The sequence below is a fragment of the Emys orbicularis genome, chromosome 11 (assembly GCF_028017835.1).
Source record: "Emys orbicularis isolate rEmyOrb1 chromosome 11, rEmyOrb1.hap1, whole genome shotgun sequence".
Classification (NCBI taxonomy): Eukaryota; Metazoa; Chordata; order Testudines; family Emydidae; genus Emys; species Emys orbicularis.
In genome coordinates this window covers 36,083,759-36,106,170 of record NC_088693.1, presented here as the reverse complement: position 1 = coordinate 36,106,170, position 22,412 = coordinate 36,083,759, and the positions used below count along the sequence as shown (strand labels likewise).

The 22,412-nt window shown below is 38.5% G+C and overlaps 1 protein-coding gene across 14 annotated transcripts in view; it reads left to right on the top strand.

Moving 5' to 3' along the window:
- LOC135885551 (sodium channel protein type 1 subunit alpha) overlaps positions 1 to 22,412 on the top strand; it is a 111,635-nt gene that overhangs the window by 75,095 nt on the left and 14,128 nt on the right. For all 14 annotated transcript variants that reach the window (XM_065413343.1, XM_065413349.1, XM_065413347.1 and 11 more), the window contains one exon: positions 18,874 to 19,155. In XM_065413343.1, the coding sequence (XP_065269415.1) occupies positions 18,874 to 19,155 (282 nt within the window). The remainder of the gene's footprint in view (positions 1 to 18,873; positions 19,156 to 22,412) is intronic.

Sequence of the window (22,412 nt, the reverse complement as noted above, 5' to 3'; positions counted from 1 at the left end):
TTATCAGAGCTAGTGTTGCAGGAGGAAAGTTTGTCAGTGCTTAAGACATTTTTAGATGCTCTTTTTTTCACTTGGCTCTATCACAAACAGGTTTGAGTTAAACTTCTAATCTGTCATCTATGTAGTCCTGAAAGAGGATGTGTGCTTTGCATTGTTCGAAGATATTTGGTCTGCAGTTATGAACATTTTAAAGTGGTATGCAGAGCGTACACAGTATATTACTTTATTTACAGTCAGCACACACAGTGCTATGATTTGAATATTCACAAGAATAGATAATCCTATAGTCAGTCTCTCTATATTATTTAATTTCATGTTTGCTGGAGTTTTTTAAAATGCATACACTGAAAAATGGATCAGTTTACTGAAAGAACTCATCATAAGCACACAGATCACATTTCTAAAACTGAGACATCACATTTCTTTCTTTAAACATAACTCATAAAATCATCTTACCCTTCATAGAACAGAAGAGATAAAGGGGGGGGGGGGAAAACAAGATAGAAAGTATGATAGGAAGAATTAGGGCCTCTGATGAGATATTGCCAATAGGTCCTGAAGTATTTTCAATCTTATCATTATCATCCTACAATCTGGAATTTTTCTTATCGGAGCCTGTCTCTGTTAGAGATGGAAGTTTTCCTTGTTCTTATGAAGATATTCTTAGCAGTTAAAATGCCAATAACAATCTTATGTAATTTTGTCTTTTGTTAATCCTTGAAGTTTAGAAACATTACACAGGAGGCACATCACTGATTTAAAAATATGCATTCATTGTCATATCCTTTCAAAACACAATTATTTGAATACAGCTCTAGAACATAAGTGTGAGATCACCAGATGGATGAGAACATCACTGGAATAGCCCAGAGTCTTCCAGGTTTAATCAGTTTACTTTTGATGGTTTCAGTATGAATGATGCATCAAGTTAAACTGCATTAGTTTTAACTGAGTATTTTTGTCACCTTTGAGGTCTTTGTATTCTAAGTTTGAACCAGTCAGCAGTTGTATAAGTTTCCCCTTCCATTTAGATTATGAATTTGTTGGAAATCTGTCTATCTATAATATGTTGTTGATCAAACAGTTATATCATTTGAGGGGTTTTTCTTTGAGAAATCTGATCTTATTTACCAACCCAGATTTCTAAGCACTCAACCAGGACCCCAGCATCTTAGGAACCAACTCTTCAATTACAAAAATGTACAAAAATTAACTCTGTCAAGATTCTGTCTCTAAGTTTTCAAAAATCATAAAATGAATATAGTAGTACTCTGTGATCATTCTCATAGCAGCCAGTAATTCTAGTTGACTTCACAGTTAGAAGAACGGCTTATAACTCTCTGAAGAAATAACTTGTCTAGCTGAATTTTCTCATGTTTTTTTATCAGGTTTTTTGTTTGATTGGATTTTAATGAAAATTCATTCAGTCATTTTTGAGGATCATAAATTGAAATAAGCATGGTTTTTATTAAATACTTATTAAAATACATTGTATGTTTTCTTTTTGCCATAATTTTTAAAAAAAAATTAAAAGCAAATAAATTAAGATCAATAAAGCTACATTAGTGTAATGGTAAGATTGTATTTTCACAAAAATTTGGAAATTCTGAGATATGGTTTCCTGCATCAACTAGTTATTTTGTTTCCTTTTCCATGTGCATTTACAATAGTGTCTTTCATTACATTATCATATAACTTCAGTCAATTTGACATACTGGTTGGCAGATAGTGTATAGGGTAGGAAAGGATGTAAAAGAAACATTTTTTCTATATTATTCCTTCAAAAAGACTTAATCATGTAATGAGTATGTGTTAAAAAGCAGGGTTACGGTTGCTCTGGGAACTGTAGGTTCTTATTAAATCAAACAGTTTAGTAAAATTCAAAAAGAGATTAGCAAATTATATGAATAAAAATAGCATCTGATCTAGCTAAATTAAATATTTACAAGAGCCATCAGTTCTCATACTTTAAGGCATAAACTGACCACCAGTTGGGATTGGGTAGAAATTTTTTCCATTATAAGGTATTGTACAATATCTTGTGCATTGTGGGATTTTTGGAAGTTTTTTGCTTTTCTCTGAAGGTATTAGGTACAGGTCACTGCCATTGTTCCGGTCCAATGGCATAACAGTTTAGCAAAAATAAAAATTATTATACTGTTTTTGAGGAAGGAGCAATTTTCCCTTTCTCTGAGACTTCTTTTTCTAGCTTCAACCTTGAGCATCACTGTTATACACATTAACACTCTGCTTTTCATCTACCTCAGCTCATTCTCTGGTCCTTCTGTCTCTCATTTATCTGCCTGTCTTTTCTTTGTTGGCTCTTAATTACCCCTAAAATTTTCTAATACTGAATGTTTTAAATTCTGAGTTCCTACTTCTAGGTAATAAACTTTGTCTCATGTGTTTGGCTCTGCTAATACTTCCCTTAACTCAATGCTAGTTTTACTCCAGAAGTAGAAAATCTTGTTATAAATCTTCACCTGAAACCCCAAACTTTCTGTTCCCTAACGCATTTTTGTCTATGTATTTGCCTATTTCACCTCTGAAACATTGACAGGATTCATTCTTACCTTGATTGCTTTTTTGAAGTTTTTGCTCATATCTTAATCATATCCTGTCTCGACTCTTGCATTTTCTTCTTACTCATTTCCTATTTTCTGCACTTCAGGGAATCCAGGACCAGGTATGGAAGGATCGATTTGCTAAAATGAAAGTTCATCTCCACTTTTGACCATGCATCAAACTGTCCTGACATTTTTCAGACTATGGTTGTATTTTAAATTTTAGCTATATAATTGTAGTTCAAATAGTCCATTAAGATCAGAGTACATTCACTTGGCATCAAAGTAAAATTATATAGCAAAATGAGTTCATGAGAACATTAAAGGGAAACAAGGAACTCTCCAGTTCTTATATCATAGCGATATACCTTACCTTATGCGATATGAATTGTTTAAAGGTGGATTCCACCAGATAGCTATAATTATTTTCTTTTAAAAAAAGTATGTGTATGATGGTTGCCTGATTGACAGACTGGCAGACTAAAACCAGCCATTCATCCACAAATGAAGTGTAGTGTGAACCCTGGCAAGATAGTCGTCCTCACACTGCCCACCAGTGGGCCTCAGCTCTCCTTTGGAGGGAACTACATCTAACAGAGAGAGGGGAGATTGATCTTCATGCCCATTATATCCTTAGCTTATGCTGGGACCACCAAAATCATCCTGCACTGTATAACTTGGCTTTTTTTGGTTTGGAGTCTGATTTAATTAATTTATCTTGCTAATTTCGATGGGTGTGGGCACTCAATCCACTGCTATTAAAACTCCCCTCCAGAATATCCCCTGTCGGAGCATCACAGAGTGCACTCTATACCTGGGAAACTCTAGGAGTTCCTCAGTACATTCAGCACTCTGAGTCTCTAGCGGAGAAACCCCAGAGCAAACCAAATTCAAAACAAGCACCTATAGGTTAAACAGCACAAAGATGTTGATACAAAGACCACAGAGAGCTATTTTCTCAAGAATTATCCAGCCAGATAGTAGCAGGGCACAGAGCACATGCACACAGACACAACTATCATGATTACTGCCACTGGGAGAGAAATAAGAGAAATTCTTACAAGAAGTTCTTCAGGAGGTAGAGTTGGAGGACTACTAAGCTACTACCTTCACACCCCCTCCCACCCCATCACTTTCCAACCAGATTATATTTTTCCTCCTGGAACTATTTCATTTTCATTTTCTGTCACCTCCAACTCCAGTTTATAACTGCTCTCTTGATATTAAAAACTTTCCATAAACATAGAATCAGAAATATAGGACTGGGAGGGACCTCAAGAGATCATGTAGTTCATACCCTCATGCTGAGGCAGGACCAAGTATACCTAGATCATCCTTGACAGGTGTTTGTCTAACCTTTTCTTAAAAACTACCTGTTCCAATACTTACTTGTCTTTATAGTTAGTAAGTTTTCCCTAATATCTTAACTAAATCTCATCTGACATATCATTTATCTACCTACTCTCCTACCCATTCCACTCCACTCAGTAGGAAAATTATATAATTGCCTATGTGTTTTTTGAAGAACATGGATTGGCAACTGAAAAAAGCAACACATCCATCTCCCTCTCTCTCACCCTTTTTTTTTTTTTAAGTCCCATTGTAGGATAATGGGCACAGCGTGCTCACTCCCAGTTGGTATCATGTTTTCAGAGTGAGACAGGGTGGAAGTCTTCCAGCTTTAAAGGTTTGGGGGCTTTCTTCAGTAACGAAAGTTCAGTGTGAGACTCCTACCTTATTTGTCAGGTGTCAGTAGCTGAGAAGATCTCAGTTCCAAGAACACTTTTTTCCTATTCTCAAATTGTCTAGGAAGCAAGAAGCCCCCCATAGAAGTGAATTATAAAAGTGGCCCATAAAAAGAGTTAATTTTTAAAATATATAGCGTATCCTAAAAAATGGACAAAATATGCATACTGATAAATGTGAGTATGGAAGTTCATGTGTAAATTAGGGCTGTCAAGCGATTAAAAAAATTAATTGCGATTAATCGCACTGTTAAGCAATAATAGAATACCATTTTTTAAAATATTTGTGGATGTTTTCTACATTTTCAAATATACTGATTTCACTTACAACACAGAATACAAAGTGTACAGTGCTCGCTTTATATTTATTTTTGATTACAAGTATTTGCACTGTAAAAAAACAAAAGAAATAGTATTTTTCAATTCACCTAATACAAGTATTGTAGTGCAATCTCTTTATCATGAAAGTTGAACTTACAAGTGTAGAATTATGTACAAAAAAACTGCATTCAAAAATAAAAGAATGTAAAATTGTAGAGCCTTCAAGTCCACTCAGTCCTACTTCTTGTTCAGCCAATTGCTCAGACAAACAAGTTTGTTCACATTTGCAGGAGATAATGCTGCCCACTTCTTGTTTACAGTGTCACCTGTTGTAGCCAGCATCACAAGATATTTATGTGCAAGATGCGCTAAAAATTCATCTGTCCCTTCATGCTTCAACCATCATTCCAGGGGACATGTATCCATGCTGATGATGAGTTCTGCTCGATAACAATCCAAAGCAGTGTGGACTGATGCATGTTTATTTTCATTATCTGAGTCAAATGCCACCAACAGAATGTTGATTTTCTTTTTTTGGTGGTTTGGGTTCTGTAGTTTCCGCATCAGAGTGTTGCTCTTTTAAGACTTCTGAAAACAAAGTCCACACCTCATACCTCTCAGATTTTGGAAGGCACTTCAGATTCTTAAATCTTGGGTCGAGTGCTGTAGCTATCTTTAGAAATCTCACATTGGTACCTTCTTTGCGTTTTGTGAAATCTGCAGTGAAAGTGTTCTTAAAATGAACAACATGTGCTGGATCATTATCCGAGACTGCTATTACATGAAATATATGGCAGAATGCAGGTAAAACAGAGCAGGGGACATACAATTCTCCCCAAGGAGTTTAGTCAAAAATGTAATTAACACATTATTTTTTTAACGAGCGTCATCAGCATGGAAGCATGTCCTCTGCAATGGTGGTCAAAGCATGAAGGGGCATACGAATGTTTAGCATATCTGCACGTAAATACCTTGCAATGTCTGCTACAAAAGTGCCATGCAAATGCCTGTTCTCACTTTCTGGTGACATTGTGTAAATAAGAAGAGGGCTGAACAAGAAGTAGGACTGAGTGGACTTGTAGGCTCTGAAGTTTTACATTGTTTTGTTTTTGAGTGCAGTTATGTAACAAAAAAAATCTACATTTGTAAGTTGCACTTTCAGGACAAAGAGATTGCACTACAGTACTTGTATGAGATGAATTAAAAAATGCTATTTCTTTTGTTTATCATTTTTACAGTGCAAATATTTGTAATACAAAATAATATACACTTTGATTTCAATTAAAACACAGAATACAATATACCTGAAAATGTAGAAAAACATCCAAAATATTTAATACATTTTAAAACTGTGATTAATAGCGATTATTTTTTTAATCTCGATTAATTTTTTTGAGTTAATTGCGTGAGTTAACTGCGATTAATAGATAGCCCTAGTGTAAATCATTTGTATTCAGGCTGAACTGCCAGTGGAAGGGCAATGTTTGTGAGGGTCATGGCATAGCAGTATCTTTTCTTGAGTTTCAGTTGGTGTAACTCACTGATGAACTTCATTCCACAAACTCTACCTCATATCCTACCTGGTTGGTGGCAGCCAGTGAGGAAGAATTAGGTCCATTTCTGGGGGAGATTGCCAGCACTTCATTGGGAGTGGGGGGGGAGACAGGTTACTGGTTACCCTTAAAGAAGCCAGGAATGGGTGTTACAAGAATATATCATTTGATGTTGCCAACCTGACCAATTATAATCGGGTATCTAACAGGCCAGTTTTACATAAGGTTATTGAAAAGGTTGTAGAAAAATGACTCTCAATATCTAGATCCTTGGATTTCTATTTTCCTTGTCAATCTGGGTCCAGGCCTGGGTACTGGGGAAATGTATTGGTCGCATTGGTGGATGATGTCCTGGAAATAGATGAAGATCCTGTGTCTGTACTGATATTATTAGCTCTGTCTGCTGCTTTTGATTCTATTGATGAAATGTTATTGATTTTCGTGCAGGCACTAGTAGAAGTGGGTAGGTCTGCTCAGGGTGGCTCTCTTCTTTTTATCTGCTGGATCCAAGAGAGTTTTTGGGGTAAATACTTATATTCTCATTTCCACAAGATTCTGCTTTATATCATACTACTAGGAATCCACAGGGTTTTCCTATATATACAAGACTTCCCCATGGATATAAAAAAAAATCAAAAACAAACCCCCCAGACTGTGAGGAATGATGGGGAATAAGAGTCATGTGAGATAGCTTCAAAGAAGCATAATTACAGATATTTTCCCCTTCTTCAAAGATAAGATCATTACAGGATTCCTAATCTTGGAGACTGAGTGGGCAGTGTACTAAATAGGCCAATATCATTTATTAATCAAGAGGAATTTATTAAGTGGGAGGGATGAAGTAATCACAACGCCATTAAAGAGACATAAACAAACAGAGGACTAAAAGATGTGTGGTCTCCTGGGAAAAACAAACTTTTTAAATCTGCCTACTTAACTTAGGGTACGTCTATACCCAGCCGCTAGTTCGGCGGCAAGCAATCGAACTTCTGGGTTCGACTTATCGCGTCTTGTCTGGACGCGATAAGTCGAACCCGGAAGTGCTCGCCGTCGACTGCGGTACTCCTGCTCGGCGAGAGGAGGAGCCTGCCTGCCGCGTCTGGACCGAGATAAGTTCGAACTAAGGTACTTCGAACTTCAGCTACGTTATTCACGTAGCTGAAGTTGCGTACCTTAGTTCGAATTGGGGGGTTAGTGTAGACCGAGCCTTAGAGACATCATGAAAAGAAGTAAACTCTAAAGGCCAGCAATGTTGTGGCACCCCTATATTGAGTGACTGAACCAGTTGAAACTGAGGAATATTATTTTGTATAAGTGTACAAGGAAGACCACATGGATGTCTCAGACTTGAGGCGAGCTACTGAAGTTGACCTGCCTAAGATAACCTGCCTGTGACATAACCCTTTATGTGCAAGTCTGTTATGACATTGCAGTAAGAAATGTAACCAATCAGACAGCCATTTAGACTTAGTTCTTTTAGGGATGGTCTAATAAATTGGTGTCAAATGAAACAAAAAGTTGGGTCAACTTTGTAAGCATTTACTTCACATTAAGGACTTCTTAGTTTGTGGAGGCAGAAATCACAACATAAGGAAAATATAGTCCGGATGAGCAGTTGATTAGAGACAGGGTCCACCACTACCACCTTTGACTGGAATAAAAATTACTTTTGTAATGCCACTTTATACCTTAAAACTTGGTGTGATGGGTTGGGTCACAGAGACCCCCTTGGGAATGTCACCTGATGTGCTGAGACTACCTCTGAGCCCATTTTCTCTGGCAGTTTGGGCCTCCAGAACCCTGTCTTGTTGAGCCAAGTTGACCTTTTCAACTTGCATGTATAAGTCTTTATGGTACACTTCCAAGAAGACTGAAGATGTGCTGAGACACATCATGCCCCTGGGCCCTATACCATGTCAGGAACCAGACTGTTAAGGTGAAGTCCCGTAAGCTGGGAGAGGATAAAGTAACTAATCACTGCAGTGTGTCTGCAGTCATGTTCCCCTTTCCTGTTAGGCAAGTAGTGGTAGACAATGTCGTGTGAAACAGAGCCTTTTCCCACACCTGCAAACTTTCTGTTACAAGAGGAACAACCCAGTATCTTCCTCCTTTTTTATACAGAACCTGGTGGCCTGCTTGCACTTTGAATCAGGAACATAAGATTTGGGAAACCAGGCCTCTGTAAGTTGGGTGCATTTAGGGCTTCCCTTATCTCCAGAACATTTTTGTGTAGCTATTGTTCCTGAGATACTAAATGTCCTGATTGTGAACTTCTTCTATGTAGGCTTCCCATTCCATCCATGGTAACTTCAATTAGTGCTGGTGTAATTTAAAAGTACTGTTGAAGATTGTCTCTGGCTTGCAACAAGGACACAGAGGCCTGGATATCATCCATTACCCAGATGTGAAGTTGGAGTTCCTTTGATGCTTGCTTCTGTTGAGATATCTGGGTCTATTGAAGTGGTTTTGTGTGGAGACTTGCTATGGGTCCTATAAATACAGTTTACATCTATGAGATTCAGAATTGATAGCATGGGCCAAGCAGTCACCACTGACACTGAAAAATTATTTCTGCTAGAATTATGATGCCCTGGATCCTGTCTTGGGGCAGGAAGGCTTTGAACTGAATCCACCAGGGCTCCCTTGTACTCCATTTGTCTGTAGGGGACAAAATAGTACTTTGTGTAGTTTATTTTGAATTCCAGTGCTGTATTCCAGCACCCCTATGGCAACACAACTGATTCTTAGGCCAGTTTTATTGTGCTGTCTTTGGTCAGCCAATTGTCCAAAAAGCAGAATATGTGGACTACTGACATATATAGGTAGGACACAACCACTGCCAAGTAACACTGGTTGATTCCAGCTCAAAAAAGAAAGATACAAAATTAGTATTGCAGTGCTGTTCTCATATTACATCTAAGTTACCTTTGATGCAGGGGAAGTATCCTTATGTGCATGTGGTTACCAAAGCCCATCTGATTTTCTAGGCAGTAGGGAGGGTCTGTAATAAAACTCCTTCCTTCTTTTGCCTGATGGCACTGATTTGACTTTGCCATGAGGAATTAGATTTTGTGCTATATATCATCCTGGAGCATTCTTAAGGGCAGAGGGAAATTCTGGGGCTACAAGATTTGGTTTTCAGAAATCTCTCCACCCAATAATGCTTCAAGTCCCATATATCAACGTGATCAGGGACTATCAGGAGTAAAATGTCCAAAGTTTCCCTTCAACAGAAAGAAGATGGGAAGTTGGTTGTAGTGGGAAACTTGCTACAAGGCTCTGGTTTTGCATGGTTTTGCATCCCTGTCCATTCTAGCTAATAGGCATTGATGGACCTACGCTCCATGAACTTATCTAGTTCTTTTTTTGAATCCTGTTAGTCTTGGCCTTCAGAACATCCTCTGGCAAAGAGATCCACAGTTTGACTGCCTTTTGTTTATTTTAAACCTGTTGCCCGTTAATTTCATTTGGTGACCCCTAGTTCTTGTGTTATGAGAAGGAGTAAATAACACTTCCTTATTTACTTATTTACTCCACGCCAGTCATGATTTTATCTATCTATATGGCCTCTATCATATCCCCACTTAGTCATCTCTTTTCCAAGCTGAAAAGTCCAAGTCTTATTAATCTCTCCTCATATGAAAGCTGTTCCGTACCCCTAATATTTTTGTTGCCCTTTTCTGTACCTTTTCCAATTCTGATATATCTTTTTTGAGATGGGGCAACCACATCTGCATGCAGTATTCAAGATGTGGGCATACCATGGATTTATATAGAGGCAATATAATGTTTTGTGTCTTATTATCTATCTCTTTCCTAATGATTCCCAACATTGTCAACTTTTTTGGCTGCCACTGCACATTGAGTGGATGTTTTCAGAGAAGTAGCCACAAAATGACTCCAAGATATCTTTCTTGAGTGGTAGCAGCTAATTTAGACCCCATCATTTTATCTATATAGTTGGGATTATGTTTTTCAGTGTGCATTATTTTGCATTTATCAACATTGAATTTCATCTGCCATTTTGTTGCCCAGTCACCCAGTTTTGTGAGATCCCATGCATCAGAAGAAGTGGGTTTTTTACCCACGAAAGCTTATGCCCATATAAATCTGTTAGTCTTTAAGGTGTCACCGGACTCCTCATTGTGTTTGTGGATACAGACTAACACAGCTACCCCTCTGATACCTGAGATCCCTTTGTAATTTTTCACAGTCTGCTTTGGGCTTAACTATCTTGAGTAGTTTTCTATCATCTGCAAATGTTGCCACCTCACTGTTTACCCATTTTTCCAGATCATTTATGAATATGATGTATAGTACTGGTCCCTGTACAGACTCCTGGTGGCCACCAGTATTTACCTCTCTCCGTTCTGAAAACTGACCATTTATATGTTTCTTATCTTTTAGCCCTTTGTTTCCTATCTTTTAACCAGTTACTGATCCAGGAGAGGACTTTCCCTCTTATCCCATGAGAGCTTACTTTGCTTAAGAGCCTTTGGTGAGGGACCTTGTCAAAGGCTTTCTGAAAATTAAAATACACTATATCCACTGGATCACCCTTGTCTGCATGCTTGTTGACTTTTTCAAAGAATTCTAGTAGATTGGTGAGGCATGACTTCCCTTTACAAAAACCATGTTGACTCTTCCCCAACAAATTGTGTTCATCTATGTGTCTAGTAATTTTGTTCTTTACTATAGTTTCAACCAATTTGCCTAGTACTGAAGTTAGGCTTACTGCCTATAATAGCCAGGATTGCCTGTGTAGCCTTTTTAAAGAGTTGGTGTCACATTAGCTATCCACCAGTCATCTGGTACAGAAGTTGATTTAAAAGATAGATTACATACCACAGTTAGTAGTTCTGCAATTTCACATTTGAGTTCCTTCAGAACTCTTGGGTGAATACCATCTGGTCCTGGTGACTTATTACTGTTTAATTTATCAGTTTGTTCCAAAACCACCTTTAATGACGTCTCAGTCTGGGACAGTTCCTAAGATTTGTCACTTGAAAAGAATGGTTCAGGTCTGGGAATCTCCCTGACATCCTCAGCTGTGCAGACCGATGGAAATAATTCATTTAGTTTCTCCGCAATGGCCTTATCTTCCTTGAGTGATCCTTAAGCATCTTGATCGTCCAGTGGTTGTTTAACAGGCTTCCTGGTGTGCTTCTGATGTACTTCTGTAGCCTTTGAAAAATATTTTTTGTATGTGTGTTTGGAAAAAGTGTACGAAGAGGTTGAGGGAAGTACCCTACAACTGCTGCTCCTGTTGCTGCTAAATGCTGTAGATTGGTAAATCTTTAAAAAACAAAAAACAATAAAAAGATCGCACTATCAAAGGTTTCTTTGGTACAATTCTGTCAGTTCAGCTATTCCTTTCTCGGGCCATAGCCTCACTCTCTCATGTGAGGAGTAGAAAAAGCAGCCAGAGGTGTCCTCAGGTAAGGTGTATTTTTTCTCTACCAAGGACACAGTGATAGAGAAGAGAGGCATTTTCCACACTTGATCAGCTAATCAAAGAAAGGATATAAGGAAGCACAGTCTTTTTAATAGGGGAATCTGATCCATTTACTTATACACCATAATCTTGGAAGATTCCTGGTCAGAACCAGCAGTGATAGCCAGCATCTGCAAAAAATGGAAGAAATTTGAGTCCCGCAGGGCAGGGTCACTGCGGGTTTTTTCCCCTCTGTGGATATATATCAGTAGAATCCGAAGAGTCATGTCCAGGCTCATCCCTGTAAGACCCCACATGTCTAGAACCCAGGCCTGGGAGATCTACCTGGCTGGCTGCTGGTCTTCCATGTTGCTACCCAGCAGCAGCTGTAACCAGCTTGTGCTTCATGGCCCTACAACCTGCTGTGGACACAGATCATGCAGTCTGACAGGCAGAAGTATCATGGGTCTTGATTAGCTCCCCACATATAAACCCAAGGGGACATTCCAGGGAGTGTCCAGGCAACCATGTGGATATTCTGTAGCTGCCATGACCATTTCTGCTCCCTGCTCCTGAACGCCTGACTTCAACCTTGGCTTGACTTGCATTTTGCCTCCTGACCTGGACCCTGAAACCTGACTCAGACTCTAACCTTTGGTATCGACCCTGGCTTGGAACCTGACTACAAACTCCTCCACTACTCCCAGCTTCACGGTTTGCCCCTGATCTGACCCTTGGTCCTGACTGCCCATGTTGGGATCCTGACAATCCCTTGATCCCATTCAAATAACTCATTATGGGGTATTGCAGCAAGGGAGGTTTAGGTTGGACATTAGGAAAAACTTCTTAACTGTCAGGGTGGTTAAGCACTGGAATAAATTGCCCAGTGACGTTGTGGAATCTCCATCTCCATTGAAGATTTTTAAGAGCAGGTTAGACAAATACCTATCAGGGGTGGTCTAGATAATACTTAGTCCTGATGAGTTCAGGGGACTGGACTAGATGACCTCTCGAGGTCCCTTCCAGTCCTACGATTCTATGATTGATGGAGTGCCAGGAGATTCATGGGTACCAGAGCAGATGTCATCATTGGCCACACTAACTCTTGGCACTATCTGCATCAGTAGGGGTGCTGAGGCTAGCTCCATCTACCAAGATATCTGACTTTCATCAGCTATGGGACAACTACACAGTGTGCCAAAGGTAGTTCCTCTGTCAGGAACCCACATGACTGACTAGATTAATTCAGTCAGTACACACCACACTTAGTCGCCAAATCCTTGTTCAAATATGCAAATTATCAGAAGATTCAATACAGAACTTCTCAGAGTAATATTTTTGGCAGGAGTGTATTGGAGGATAGATGGCTGTCTCATGGAGACTATTACTTTTGGTCCTTGTGCAGAGGCAATGTGTCATCTGAAGAGAGCCAGCAAGAGGGGCACATAGCCTGGAGAATCAAAGGACATGTAGACCACAGTAAATCATATTGAGTTTACTAGAGGCTGACTGGAAGGTAGGGACATCAGCAAAGAATATCCATTACTTTGATAGTACAATATGGAAGGTGGAACCCAAGCTGTGGTGTTAGAAACCCAGATACAGCTACAAATGGGAGCTCCTTGCCTACCTACAGTCAAGAAAGAGCTGGCTGGACAGCTCTAGGGAATAGAGCAGGAACAGATAGTGGGGCCTGACCAAGTGGTGGTTATTGGTTATCACATGGGAATTAATACTTCCTCAGAAAGCTTTGAGCTAGGATACTTCCATCCTGTTTCCCATTGGGAGCATGAGACCTAGAACAGTGATGGTCTCTTTAAAGAAAAAGATTAATTTTCTTCAAGAAAAGCCAGTCTGATAATTTTCAGATGTGAGAAATGAGAATCAAGAGGTAAAAAACAGACAAAAATATTATTTTTGTACAACCTTTTTTGAATTTATTATTAGGGAAACCTTAAAAAAAGTTGGCATTCTATTACAGCTTGCAGTATCACTAGTCCAAAAGGTGCTTGTCTATTGCAAATGTTTAACTTGTAGTGTTTAGTCAAAGAGTGATAGTACACTAGTTTTCTCAGTGGATGTGGTTTTTTATAATTGTGTATGCTAATACCATTGTCTGAGCTGAATGAGCTGGAATGGTTCTATTTTGAACTTGTAGGCTTCCCAACTGCTTCTCATCTCTTCTTGCTGTTGTTCCCCCTCCCCTACTCCTTACCCTAGACTACTTAGCTCAAATTCATACTGGGTGTAACTTTGATAAAATTAATGGATATGCCCACAAGAAGCGAGTGATTAATTTATTAGCTTTAATTGAAAAACAAAACCCTTTTAATTGAGCTACCAACATAATGCCCCTTAACTGAGTAATTACATGATGTTATTGTTATAACCCTCATCCTTCTTCATCCCTCTCCTCCCTCCTGTTTATTGTTCTCACTCATCACAATTAAAATTAGGTTGTAATTTCGTTGAGGCAGGAAACTATTTCTTTTCAATTGAATTTGTAAAATGCCTGGCATAATTTTTGTTTTCTAAAATTATTATTATAATAACTAAGTCCGTGGGATGAATTTATTACAAACAATGAAGAAGACTTCCTAAATTCTGCAATACTTTTAAAATAGACTTTTATGGCTTTCTACAACACTTCCAAATTATTCCAAGGAACTTCTTTCTCCTAAAATAGATTTAAGCAGAAGAATGGTATACTTGGTCCTGCCTCAGTGCAGGGGGTTAGACTAGATGACCTTTTGAGTCCCTTCCAGCCCTACATTTCTATGATTTTATGAATGTTATGATCTTCTCATATACTGCATGGAGCTAAAATCACCTTTAAAATTAATTCTGCTGAAAAATTCAGCAGTATTCTGTTGAAAAGGCAGTCATCTGTGATATCGTTCTTCATAATGTTAATACCAGTAAATCAACCTTTATCAATAGAAAGTATATCCCTAATCCTTCCGATTGGTTCAAAATCAGGAAAAGTAAGAATTTTGTTCTAAGTTGTCTTGGCAGTAGATCTTCAAAAGCTTTCTATGTTGTCTTGTGATGTGAAGAGCTCTTTCAGGCTAGTGATTCCAGAATTTTCACTTTAAATTTGCTGTTCCTCATACATCTACTTATAGACTTGATGTCCAGAATTGCCTTCTGTTTGCTTATAAAGGGCAAAGCATATGGAATATAAAGTAGGAAATTCCCTTCTGTAGATACTGGTTCTATGATTCCTATCTCCCTTAGGTATTGCAATGGTCCCCTCCAGCTCAAAGCTGAAGTCCTTGTAAGACAGCCCCTTGTTTAAACAGAAACATCTTTTATAACTGTGTGATGTCTGATTTAGTTCTGAAGAGAGAGCATTAATAGGAGGTATACTTTTCAAAACTGTTAACCCATTGCAAAATGTACCTCAGAAGAAGAGGTTGACAATTTATTTTTTCTGTTAAATTGTTCAAGTGATGAAGAAATGTTACTTGAAGCTTCCACTATATTCACTTCTCTTTTTAACTTATTTTTTTCATTACATTTGCAGTGACTGTTGTAGGAGTGTCCACAAATTACACATAAGACATTCATAAATACTGGGCTGCAAATCTAAAACTTTACAGCCCTCCTACCAAAAACATGTAGTGCATACACATATTAACATAGAATGAGTTGTGTAAGACACTGGCCAGATTCTCCTCATATTAGTATATTTCAGTCATTCCGGACAAAATTTAAGAACAATGGTTTCCAACTCTACATGTTACTACCATAGCATATGTGAAAGAACTCTTTACAAGGTGCAATTAAAAAGTGGATCCAGAAGCATAGGAGCAGCATGAAGAATCCAGTCTGACAGCTTTGCAGGATAGGGCAAAGGCTCATTACTGGTGCCAAAAGGTTTAATTTTCTTCATTTAAAAGGTTTAATTTTCTTTTCTTCTTTTCTTAAAAATATTTCCAGGGGGCCTGGATAGCTCAAGGGGTTGGTAATAGGATACAGAGCCTTTCATCTCTAGGTCACCAGTTCGCATCCAGGTCAGTAGTGACCAAAAATTGTTACCATTTGATGGTTATTCAGTGACCTATATGAAATGAGTTGGTAGAATCCATTTAGTTCTAATTCCAAGAACAAGTGTCTTCCTTTTTAGCAGTCTGAATAGAGAGACTGGATTGCCCTCTCAATTGAAGATGTGAGATACCTGGACAGCAATTTCCTTCAACAATAATTATGTATTTATTTATAACAATAATTGTTGTTGTTAATATTCTGGTGCCTGTGCTGGATCTGTTGTTAATCCAGTACCTGAGACAACCACTACATTCATAAAACAAAACAATTCTTTCTAATTTATATAGGACATGCAAATAACCCCCACCTTCCTCTCTTGATATCTCTGTTTTCAGATTTCTACACAAAGATAAAATTTTAAGGGGAGGAGTAAAGATCAATATAACATGTCCTGGAGATTCTGCATTCAGAAATAAAGTCAAAGGCACCAGCTGACCTAGAATCTCAGATAAGCATGTAGCGATAAACAGTGACATGGACCAACTCAGTCTTGAAATGAATTCCACACGTTTCTAATTTTCATTTTATTCTCAATCTCATCAACCTAGTTAGCAAGCGATTTACATTTCTTACTGAATGGAATAAATAAATCCTTGTCTCCTACAGCCCTTTCCTCAGTCTCTGGAGAATAGCCTTCCAGTGCCCAGAACCTCACTGTCACCCCTTCAGTCTTTTTACTAAATGAAAATATTGATTGGCGTATACAGACATTTTTGTAGGAACTTCTTATTTTCTATTATAGAAATCTTAAGAATACAAGCATACTTCCCTTAAAGCTACCAATAAGTGTAGAAGCCACTAAGGAAGCAATTCATTCCTCTTTTAAAAATTAAACTTTTGATTCAGTATTTGGGTGGAGTCTCAGTTTCATTAATGCCCCTTTATGCCACGCTGTCAATGGAAAGAGTCCTTAAAGCAGGCAGAAAAGACCCCTGAGAATAGCCAGTGTGCAGGGGCCTGCCCAGCTAGTGTAAAGTTGATGTAAGGGCTCTATACTGGTCTTGATCCTAGGCTGTGGCATCGGGGTCATACTGGGGGCTTGGCAGGGGTGTAGCTGGAGTGTACTGTACTATGGCTATACTGTGCTTCCCAGGACTCATAGGGGGCTCTGGGAAACAGAGAGTACGTTTGAGCAGCCCTGAGATTGCTCTTACCTACACAGAGGGCTGGGAAGGCCCCTGCATGGAGCAGAAAACAGGAAGTGCAAAGGTAGATTAAAGCCAGCTAAAACTACCTCCTCAGCCTATTCCATTCCCACCCCACTGTAGGAATGGCATCACTGAGAATCAGGCCCATATATTAAATTTTGTTTAATATATTAAGATTCAACTGCTCCTTACAAGGTCCCATATGGTATTCTGTGCTGAGGCAAAACCAGAGTTCAAAACAAATCACAAATAATCAATAAATCAGTAGATTTAGTATCAGAGACCTAGGGGAGAAGTGATTGCTCTGCTGTGTAGCCAAGCACACTCCCCACAATTTTTTTGTAGCTTTGATAGGCACATGAGTTATTTACTGTATATTAGAAAAACCAACCTCATGTTTCTACTGTAAATTACTATTGTGACATCTTGCCTCCAGGGAATAGCATAGGCAAGAAGCTATAAATTAATGAAAGAAAACCCTGTGTGATCTTGATATTGCTTAGATAAATCAAGGATATCACCCCATATGCCCCAGCAAAATCTACTCACTGGGTGCGTTAAAAATCACAGATGATTAGTGCTGTGTCTTTAAAGCCCTGCAGGACTTCATCCTCAAGAAGCAGAGAGTTCTCTCATCTGTGGAGCTTCGGAGCTTCAAAGGAGGAGAAGGGGAAGGAGCCAGTCATCAGTTTCCCCCTGTCCTACTACATTACATGCTGGTGGTGATTAGGGGTGTGTGTACACCACTAATGCTTTGCCCGCATAGCTATACCGGTATAGTTATGCTGGCAAAGTCCCCTAGTGGAGACACAGCTTATACTGACAAAGGAGTTCCTTTGCTGGTACAGTTAAACCATCTCCCTGAACAACATTAGCTATCCTGCCAAAGTACTCTTTTGCTGGTATAACTGCATCTACAGCAGGGCTTTTGCTGGCATAGCTTTGTCATCTAGGGGGTATGATTTTTTTTCACACTCCTAATCAAAATAGCTATGCTGGTAAAACTTTGTCATGTAGACAAAGCCTAGGACAAATTTTCTGGATGATAACTTGCTGGATGATTTGTTAAGGATTGCTACAATATACAAGACCTACTGTAAGCAATTAATAATACTTCATGTGGTAAATCAAATGTATTCCTCCCAAAGGAAGTCCCTCCTTCCCCCCATCCAGCAACTGCTTTGCAGGATAGAAATCTAGCTTTTCATTGATAACTAAAACCCTGCATTATTTTGGAAGATACTTTTTTAAAGGTATTTTAATAGTCAATTTAATCCCTGTTTAGTCTATTCAAAGAGCTCTGTGCTCTTTTGCATTTGCTGTTTTGATCTCTTCTTTTATCAAATTCCCTCTGTAGATTTTGGAATTGTTCATTCACTGATTTTTAAAAATTGTTTCATTTAAAATAAGTTTACTGAATTAAACTCAATAAATGAAACAAGACTGGAGCTTGAAATAAACTATGTTGATTCAAATAAACACATATTGCAAAACTGTCTTGCTTATCTATGCAAAGAAATTAATCTTTGTAATAATAATGCATGGATCTATAAGGCAATAAAGATATTATATAAATCTTGATTAATCCTTTTTATGTAGTTCTTGGTTTTTAAATTTTGGGCATTGTGTTTTCAGTTTTAATTTCACAGGCATATTTAACAAATCTACATGCCACCAATCATTTTTAAGTTTGCCCACACTATAATTTATTGCATCTTTAGATTATTTTAATTTTCTGTATTTATATTTAACATTTATCTCTCTTTTTTTATAGAGCACATCAATGTAAGACTTCATCTTACTACCACCAGGTTTCTATTTTGTTCTTCATTTAGATATTTTAGTTTTTCTCAATTTTTTTTTGTTCTTCTGGGTAACTTTAAATATTTAAAAGAATAGAGTAACACTGTTGTCATTAACATATTGCATTAACATTTTTAGTATTAGCTTTTTAATAAAAAATTTAGATTGATTAAGCATTGGTAAAACAATGTAATTATTTTACTGTCGTAAGTACTCTTACACTCTTTTCTTTTCCCCTCTGTATTTGTGTACTAGGTGGTTGTGAATGCCCTTTTAGGAGCAATTCCATCCATCATGAACGTGCTTCTCGTTTGTCTCATATTCTGGCTAATTTTCAGCATCATGGGAGTAAATCTGTTTGCTGGGAAGTTCTACTACTGTGTTAACACCACATCTGATGAAAGGTTTGAAGTCGACAGAATCAACAATTTTAGTCAGTGCGAGGAACTCATAAAAAACAATGAAACTGCCCGATGGAAAAACGTGAAAGTAAACTTTGATAATGTAGGATTTGGGTATCTTTCTTTACTTCAAGTAGTAAGTGATTACTCTTCATATACCTCTTATTGCTTATATGTAATAGTAAAAAGCAATTTTTCCCCATTTTTTGTCACTAAAAGAGCAATTCTTACCTGGTAATTTTTGTCTGTGACTCAGTAATACCAGTGCATCGATGGCTAATATTTCTCTGTCGTATCATATAGGCAGATGATAATTAGTAGGAACCAAGGATTTCCATGCTTTCCAGCAGGATGATTCCTTCTCCCTTCCTCCCTCCCTCTTTCTCATTACTGGTTTGAGAATTTTCAGAGTTGTAACTTGGAATGGTATTACACCACATGGGTACTCTTAATGTTATTGTTACTAAAGGGCAGGAGTCTGCATTGGTGTAACTAAGTCACAGAAAAGAATTCTCAAATAAGAAATTCCCTTTTCAGTGATTCAGCTGCCACCAGTGCAGACTGGTGTGATCTGAGAAGCAATTCCTCAGTACACAGTGAAGCAGAAGGAAGGCCATTAGATAGCCTAATCTATAAAATCTGTCCCCTTGAGTCCCCACACCAACTAATTTGTGGAGTTTTCTTAACAAAATTAGAATCCAGGGGAGTATCCCTAATGCATGAGGAGGGCTATGGCACTCTATGGCTGTGTTTTCACTGCCAAAAAGGTGTTTTTACAATAAGATAATTAATGTATGTTAGCTATCTTGTTGTAAAAAAAAAATTTGCCTTTTTCGGCAGTGAAGAAATATCCTATGCCTCAAATGATCCAGCAGCCTAATTCTTGGCTAAAGCCAAGAAAATGAGTCTACAGTTCAGGGCTTTAATTTGACAGAATCACATCAAGCTGGCAACTTCATACTCTTTTTTTAAAAAAGCTGTCACCTAGTTTTCCAGAGTCTGAGCTTTTATTTAAAAAAAAAAAAAAAAGTGAGCCCAGAGCCTTTATGTTTGTGAAGAAAATCATGAAAACATGATCCGAGCATAAACTGACAAAACAATTTCAGACAATTGTGAACTACCTCATTCATCTTAGTAGGGTGGTGTCTCAAATGCGCAATTACAATAATTTAAATATCAACATTGTTAAGCATTTCACTACTGATCGCCGCATGGAAGAGTGACAAGCATGTTATGAAAATGTGCACAATCCACTGTGAATATAATTTGATTTGGTAACACAAGTGGTTTGTACTTGAAAGAATTACAACACTTTTTTCTCTCAATCTGCCCTGTGGAGCCAATAGGCCAGAGTGGAGGAAGGGAGTCCAGGGTGGGAAATGAGCCCCACCAAAGGGAAGCCATTCCAGCAGAGCTCAGCAAGGCATCCTCCAAGCCGTCCCCAACTAGTCCAGGGCCTCTCCAGACAGTGGGAGCCTGGTCTGTTCAGGGATGGAGGTAGGACCAGGTGTATTCCTTTCTGTCTTTAGTGGCTGCTGTTCTCTCCTCTGCCGGAGGCTGTCTGCAGACTCAGGAAGGCATCACTGCAACATTTATACTTGGTTCTCATTTTCAAGCTATTCTTTTCAACCACTAGATGGAGAGGGGGTCTCAGTTACTACAGAGAATTCTTTCCCAGATATCTGCCTGATGGGTCTTGCCCACATGCTCAGGATCTAAATGATCACCATATTTGGGGTTGGGAAGGAATTTTCCCCTGGGTCAGATTGGCTGGGGTTTTTTCGCCTTCCTCTGCAGCATGGTCACTTGCAAGTTTAAGCTAGTGTAAATGGTGGATTCTCTGTAACTTGAAGTCTTTAAATCATGATTTGAGGATTTCAGTAACTCAGCCAGAGGTTAGAGGTCTATTACAGGAGTGGGTGGGTGAGGTTCTGTGACCTGCAATGTGCAGGAGGTCAGACTAGATGATCACGATAATCCCTTCTGACCTTAAAGTCTGTGAGTCACCATGAGGGCTAGAAACATTTTTTTTAAATGAAAACTTAGATTTCTAAATCCATTGCATGACTCTGGGAGCTTGGGTAATAGGTGTGAGCCTATTTTGCCTGTGCCTTAATCCAGTCCTGCCTATGGGTGTACCGGTACCTCCGTGAGGGAGAGCCAGGCCCAAGGATCCAGCAGAAGATGCATGGTCGTATTTTGAACATCTGCACAATATACTGAGAGTAGTGTCTCATTCTGTTATCTCAAAGAGGCAAACCTTGCTGTGTGGAACTTGGTTTGTGGATGGAACTTGGGCAATGCCACCACTTCTTTTTTCCATTCTGATATAGAGCTTGTAGAAAGTGTTGAGAGAGCGCGCACATTTGTGTTTATTCATTTCCTTGACCAAAGAGTCTCTTCTGGCTGCCCACAAAATGGACAGGGAGCTCTACATCTTTGAAGATGTGTGCGATAAAGTGATAATATCCATTTTGCAATCATGGAACAATAAAAACACAATAAGGGGAAATTTTCAAAGGTGCCTATAGGATTTCAGAGCAAAAGTCTAATTGGCTTTCAGTGGAACTTGTGCTTGTAAATCCCTTTTGTAAATTTGAAAATTACTACTTTAGAACCTTTTATTATGTGGCTTAAAGAACACAGTGAAGAACATGACTCAGAGACGTAGCTTTTCAGGGCTCTGTACATAGCTTTGTTGATCAGGGCAGAAATTAAAAAAGCCATCTTCTAATTGATATGGAAAAGAGATACCATGTTAGACAAGAATCTAGGGCAGAGCCTTAAGACTACTTTGATCTTTGATGAAGAAAAGATGGAAATATCAGAACTTTTGTGTATCTACCCTTCCTACTGAATATGTAGCAACAAAACGGGTAATTGAAAGGAACAGATACTAGGAATTGATTGGCTGAGTACCATAATTATGCTTATATATCTATATGAATATAGATAATGCTTTTGGGAGAAATTGTGCATTTGGCTAATGGCTTAAGATAAAACATTAATCCTGAGGAATCTAGATACAAAAGTGTGATTGTCAATGGATATTCTTGCTGTGCTTCCTCTTTGGGCCACTATCTGCACTCTGCTCTGTGGAGAGCCACTATCTGCATTCTTAACTCCTGAACCAGAAGCCCACTGAAGTCAACAGGAGTCAAAAGAGTTCTTTCCCCGGCTCCCTAATGGTCTGAGCCAAAGCTGATTGAAGTTATTGTGAGGCTTTCCATTGACATGAATGGGCTTTGGCTCAGGCTGCTAGGAAACTAAGGAAAAGCTTTATTGAGTAGTGTGGAAATTTCCACATGGGGGGCAATACCATTGCTTTTTCTGACAAACTTAGCGATAAGTGATAAGCATTAATGGGGGCATATCAACTGTACACTGCAATTA